This window comes from Haemaphysalis longicornis, unplaced genomic scaffold (assembly GCF_048455015.1).
Source record: "Haemaphysalis longicornis isolate Haplotype H1 unplaced genomic scaffold, Haemaphysalis longicornis Haplotype H1 scaffold_8, whole genome shotgun sequence".
Taxonomy (NCBI): Eukaryota; Metazoa; Arthropoda; class Arachnida; order Ixodida; family Ixodidae; genus Haemaphysalis; species Haemaphysalis longicornis.
Genome location: NW_027526445.1, coordinates 189568841 through 189575713, shown reverse-complemented (window position 1 = coordinate 189575713; position 6873 = coordinate 189568841). Strand labels below are relative to the sequence as shown.

Sequence of the window (6873 nt, the reverse complement as noted above, 5' to 3'; positions counted from 1 at the left end):
TATCTTCGTTGAAAAAGTGCAATATCGCCGGTGCAAGTCAGACTATAAGGGATCTAAACAGTCACTTTACTTCACTTCACTTCACTATCCGCCAGTGTTGTGGCTCTGCCCTTGCCTAGGCTTTGCCTGGCGGGTGCTTTTCTTCATGCTATGTCTAAAGGAGCGAGAGAGAGAGAGCGAGACAGACAGACGGGGAGAGAGAAAGAGAGCGTTTGTGAGATGCACGCAAAGTGTTCATCTTGATATGTGTTTTTACACGGCGAAACATTGCTCAACCATGCTAATTTAAAGCTCTAAATCTACTGTGCACGAAATGGCCGACGCACAGCATACATTTCGCGAAGGATCTCCACATTTCGCGAAGGATCTCCAATAAGCAAAGTAACTAATCGAGTTGAAGAGGAGACTGAGAAAATTTTGCGCTGTGTGGCATTATAAAGGGTCAGCGGAGTGCGAGGCGACCATCGAACTGCTTTGCCCCGACAATCTAGCCGAAAATGCTGACTGACTAAATGTGGACATAGCAAACAGGTTGTGGTTTTTTATTTAGAAACGTCCGTTAGAGACACATACTCAATACTGTACGCAGGGAAAAATCACAGCATAGTAATTACACAAGCAATCATAAGGTTAGTTGCAAACCACGTGACCGCTACCGGCGTAAATGTGGCGCTAAGAAGGGCGATCGGCCAAGCCACGGTAACCGCGGATGGGAAAGAAGATGCCGTAAAGTGAATAGGTTGATGATGATAAGGGAAGGACACATGCGCACCAGTGGTCGCGTGCCCAATTATTGACCATGAGCGCGCAGCCTTTCACACGAAGCTCACGCGGGAATCTCGGGCAATGGCAAAGCCGACGTACTTGCGCAACAAGCCGCAAAAGACTCATCAGCTGGGCAAAGTTGCATCACCCGGGCTCACCCCACCTCGTCTGAGCATGGAAACCTCCGGTCACAGTGCCATCATCTGCATCTGAACCTTGAGATGACAGCGGAGGGAAGGAAGGGAGGAATAGTACAGGAAAGGCAGGGAGGTTAACCAGAATACTGTCCGGTTGGCTACCCTACTCGAAGGGGGGGAGGGGGGGGATACGGGAGATGAAAGGTAAAGAAAGGACGGCGGTACATATTAAAGGAGAAAATGAGAGAAAGAAAAGTAGAAAAACACAAGGCGTGACCAGGCAACTATGCGGTACAAACAACGTCACACAACAGCGGAGGGACCTTCATCTACTTCGAGTTCGGAATTCTATACCCGCCGCAAGCTGGAAAGGAAGTTGCCTATACGAGCTCCTCTATGTTGGAAGCGTCCAGCCATTCCTCAGTATTGGCCCAGGAAATGTCACACTATGATTCACAGGATTAGAACTGGGCCGGCAAGAACACCACACCTTTGCGTTACAAGATAAGGCAGTCTAGATGACCCCGAGTGTTCACGGTGCTCAGCCAATAACGACACTGCACACACCCTGTGGAACTTCCTGTGGAACTTCGCTTTGCCGACTGTAGACATGCAACAAGCCTTCAAGAACAGAGGATTGGCAAGCCCAGCCAGCCTCAAATTCGCTTTATCCAAGTCGTCTCAATCAGAGCGAAGAACGGCGCCTGCTCACCGCTCTACGGAACTTCCTGGAGACACCCTGCCGCCACCATTTATTAACTTTAGTGTCGTACTCCCTTTGATGTGTCAAATTTTTTCCTTATTTTCCATTGCCTTATCCCTCTCCCCTAGACACCGAAATTCGCTAAAGCGTAACATGGCGTCTTTGTATCTCTTGTACACAAAATAAATGCGTGTTACCACCATCCACGCGACGCTTGTTTTACAATTATTAAGCGCATTTTATTTCGCATGCTCGAATATTCAACACTGCAAATAACAGGGCAAAACTTGGCTACTCCGCACGAGATGTACATTTCCTGACTTTACCGTTCGGCACGCCTTTTAAATTTGCGCTCTCGCTTAACACTAAAGCTGTGCAAGGAAGGTTAACACGTGCAGGCCTTGCTCGAAACACGTGTATGCTGACGTAGCAGTATGTTAGGGGAAGTGGAACGCTATTTGCGTAAAATTTATTTGACCGAAAAACCTTCCCGTCAATATAATGGCGTGGATAAGGAACCAGAGTTATTACTTGTTGGCGATGCTTGCTGCAAGGTAGGTGGTGGGGATACAAACCACTGGCATCTCTCGCAAGAGACAATCAGCTAAAGAACAGCCCGTTCAAAAATCCGCATTTTTAAATAGAAATATATGCCTCATTTTTATTCCGCTGCTTTGCAGTCATTTTTTGTAGCATTTTCTGATCAAGTAATTCTGGATGAGAACTCACATGGTTTAAGCCCAGATGGTCTGATTGATCTTACTTTGTGTCTATTTTGTGGCCCACGGCTTTGTGAGATGAGAAAATGCCACCAACTTTTCTTTATCTTTTTTTCTCCTTATTATCGGCTCAAAGGAACGTTTTCCCATCCTTTTCCTCCTGCTCCCAGTTCTGGCTACATATACACACGCTAGGCAAATATAGTGGCATATGAACATATTTCGTTCGATTTGTTGTAAGGCTTTACGATTTATTGTAGTATTTTACTACTAACTTACTATTCAGTTTGTTTGACTATTCATTTCATAACGTTATACCATTCATCACTATTCATAGCCCCAAAGTTGCAATTCGCACTCCCGTAGTGAAAGGTGATGGCATTAATTTTTTCATGGCTTCGCTAAAATCTTGTGCTTCGATATACGTGCCAACAATTTGTTTACGGACCGCTAGAATCGCCATCAGCTAACGCGCTAAAAGCTGTATTAACGCTTACAGCATTTTTCGATCCGACTCACAACTCTTTCGTCCTCCTCATCCCATCGAGGCAACGCTCATGCGGTTAATTAATCTGAACTTGAGTGCTGATATTAGCTTTGAGTAGGCGTTTATTCCCTTCCATTAGGTGCGCTACCCGACCAAACTGCTATGAAGCAGATGGGACACGATGAAGGCAGTGTAAAATTCTCGGATTAAAGAGCTGCTACGTCCCAACGGTGCAAGCCGCAAGAGACGGAACGGCACGAGGCGAGTGCGTGTTTGATTGCGAACGTTTTATTGCTGAGGTGTTGACGTCGTGGAAATCGGCGGATGTTGCGTTCTTGAGGGGCGACTTATGGCGACGGGAGTGGTGCCATGTGGGGGATGTGGATGCAGTCTGTCACGGTCGAATGCTGGAGGGGCTTCAAGATGCGTGATGTCCGTTCGAATGGTTTCTGCGGAAACAAAATTGACGGTGAGCTGCGTCTTTGTACCAAACAAGATAAAGTTTCAGATCACTCTTACGCGTCAAATTTGGCACACAGCAGCATGAACATTGGTAGTGTTTTAACCGTTCATTTGTCGCCACCCCTTCACGAAACTAGCGAGTTATCTACAAGACTGGGAGATTAAAGTCCTGTAAGTTACGCTACAAAGCAATGACCACTGAAAACACCCAGACGTACGAACAGAGGGTGCCACTACAATCTTCTGGATCGCCGTAGTATATTTTTTATTTGATAACTGATGTTTATTGAAACTACTAAAATCTGGAATCAGAACTCTGCTGAATTTTAGTGACACTATGCTATCTGATTTCAAATGAAGTAGCCAGGCTTTTGAACGGGCAAGACAAGAAAGGCTTCCATTTGCAACTACCGCCGTTGGGGTGTTTTCATGGCCCGGCCAGTTTTAACACGGTGGACTCGGGGAGCAAGGCACATGGTGCTGCAACCATGTGCTCAACATACAGCGTGGTGCCGTCGACTGCCTCGTTACTCCCATGCATGCAATAAACAACTGGAAAAACAAATCATCATGTCGGAAAGGGGTGAGAGAGAGAGAGAACGAGAGAGAGAGAGAGAATTGCGCATCGAGGCTCAAATAAAATTTCAGATTTCTTTTGAACCTGTTCCGTATTTAGGATTTCTCTTTTGTTTTCGTGGTAGTTGATGCGCACAGTAGGTTACGCGAACCTCACGGGAAGATATATGGGATAGCGTAGGTAAGAAGTTATGGCGTGGGTATAGGCTGCGGCCGACATACTCGGATTTACGACTCCCTTATTCCAGAATTTTCGCTGTTCTTGCTAAGTGCACCCTGGGTTGAAATTAGTCCTCATGGCCAGAGAGCAGATTAGGTGTGTTAAACTGCAAGTTTTAACAATTTTTTTAGAACTGGAGTACAGGTCATTAACCAAAGATTTCTGATGAATACGGGTAGTATAGGCACGGTTTAACAACCAATGAGGACGACCAAGATGCGAAAACTTGGGGGCTGTTATATGGCCTTGAGCTCTCGAATTCGTGCTTGCCACGTTAAAAAAAAAACGCTGTTTCGAATGTTTATCTCGTCTACCCACCGACCAAGCCCAGGTTTTCTAGGTTGTCGAATCCTCAAATAACAGGCGATTTCAGCACGCATGCTAACTAATCGCCGCAATTCAACCAGATTTTTTTTTCGCCTGGTAGTCCAGGTATACAGCCCAATAGCATCGCAAAGCATTTACTAGCATGATGCGTAGCGTGCCATAGAAGGTTTAGCTATAGAAGGCTGCCAGTGAGCGCACTCACACTTCTTGAGGACTGGGAGGTAGTGGTAGCCTCCGAGGCCGTAGCCGTAGCTGTAGCCGTACGGGGACACTCCGTAGCCGTAGTAGGTGGGCAGGTGGGTCACGGTCGGGTGGGTGTACGCGGAGACCACCTTGGTGGCGGTGGGGACGGTGTACGTGGTGGCCACCTTGGACACCCCGGTCACGGCCACCGGGTGGTGGACGGTGGACGCCACGTACTTGACGGGTGCACCGTGGTACACCACGGGCGCCCTGTACAGGCCGTACGGCGCAGCACCGTACGTGGTGTACGGGGCGTAGCCGTAGTTGTAGCCGAAGCCCACGTAGGGACTCACGTAGCCACCGTAGGCGGCGCAGGCCAGGGCCAAAAGGATGCAAGCACGGAGCTGTAGGAGAGAAATGGAGCTTACTGTGGCTTCGTCTTCTACGATTCGAGAACACAAGAAAGCGTACAGGCTGGCCACGAATCACGTTGGCCGACGGGTAAAATCGTCAAGTTGGAACTCCTGCTTATCTACGTATATATGTGTTGCGCTCTTGCGATTCATTCTCTTGTAATTCACCTCAAGTTATGACGAGCAAGACTTATATGTGATGTATAGGCGCGCGTCGAACTTGGCCGCGGGGCCGACGGTTCGCGGCCTCCGACTGCGAAGCGTCTCGCATCCTAAGCAGCCGATGTACACGAATCCCGAGATGGCTCGAGCAGTGCAAGGTACCGACAAGAAAGCCCGTTCCGATTGGGAGTGTTAGCTGCAACCTCCGTGCAAGGCAATCGTCGTCTACGTCGCGAGTAAAGTTGGGACTGCCGCATTGAGCGCCTTTGTCTACTTTGTAGCTCACAAATGTTTTTGATATAAGGTCAAAATCGATATTTTTGCCCTCCAAATTCAATAAACATTCCTGGCGTTCAAGTCAGGGGTTACGGTTATACTCATTCGAAGCTCGTAACTCATTAAAAGTGCGGAGTATAGTTGCGGATTGTGAATTATTAGCTTTTTTTATATAGCAGAGCTCGAAAGCGCTGAATCTGCACTCGGCGCAACGCTGCGAGCAGTTCAGAATCAAGGTAATGCTTCAGCTTACAGTATCGACATAGTCGACTGAGAAGCCATACTAAGACTCACAGTAATGACAAGGGAGCAAAACTGCTTATGCTGCGATGACACCCGCTCGATAAAGCTTGGAATATGCCGGGCAAAGCACCCTATGCACGCCTAATGTGGCGGATGTTTGCTATATACTCACTCCAGACATGGTCGGAGGGTCGTTCAGCTGATCTTGGATCGGAAGGAACTGCGGATGGTTGACTGGGAGACCCCTTATATACGCCTCGGCAGAATCGGTGAAGGGGTCCCCACAGAGCAGGTCGGGCCAACACCTTCTCTAGTCCGTCTGGCTTTGACAGCCTGTTTCGTGCATGCGCAAAGGCTGATCCGCGGCTTGAAATAACCGGGTCACGTACCCACGGAATGCCGGTTCCGTCGGGGGTCGGTAAATACATTAGTAAACAGCAGGGTTGGGGGAAGATGTAGCGATAAACTGCGCACAGCGGGCCGAAAAGGTGATGACCTTGCGATGGCACATATATAAAAGGCTTTTCCTTTTTTAGGTCCGTATCCGATACTTTCACTTTCTGTTTAATAACCTGCTTTTAGTTCTGAGTTTTGTGTGGCGGGTCTGGCTTCTTCGATGAGAACTGGGTTCGCATTAATATTCAACGTTCTCGGACATTGTGAGGTCTTATCGAAAACCTTGCAGGAGCACTTGACATATTTTAAGTCGTTTACTGGTCACTGACCATAGTCCCAATATACAAATTTTAAAATATATAGGAGAGATAGGTCGACACGTGGAGGAGGCGTCGCTGCCATTTTTAGCGCCCACGTAACCGTTACCCCTTTACAACAAATAGAAGACCACGAAAGTTTATGCCTGAAAATAAACATCTTTGGAAATTCCTTTATTTTAGTTGCCGTTTACCGCCCTCCTTCTTCTGATGGCGATTTCCTGAGCAAACTGTACAACTTTTCTGTCAAATACTCTGAAAGCCGTCTTATAATTGCTGGGGATTTTAATCTACCGAACATTAGTTGGTCCAAATTAAGTTCCTCATCTTCAAGTTATCAGATTATCTTTGATATGATGTTAGCGTGTGATCTGGACCAAGCAGTGAGCGTGCCAACACGCATACAGGAGCAGACAGCATCGATTCTTGACCTTGTGTTCCATAGCAAATGCCTTTCTGATGTACATGTATCTGTTGATGATGGTCT

At 47.4% G+C, this 6873-nt stretch overlaps 1 protein-coding gene across 1 annotated transcript; it reads right to left on the bottom strand.

Moving 5' to 3' along the window:
- Positions 1-3111: 3111 nt before the first annotated feature.
- On the bottom strand, positions 3112-5913 carry LOC144149554 (uncharacterized). The gene is made up of 3 exons (XM_077681183.1): positions 5846-5913; positions 4599-4983; positions 3112-3260 (listed from the first exon to the last, which is right to left on the bottom strand). Coding segments are annotated over exons 1-3 (396 nt in total). The 5' UTR covers positions 5855-5913; the 3' UTR covers positions 3112-3258.
- Between the last annotated feature and the right edge of the window lie 960 nt (positions 5914-6873).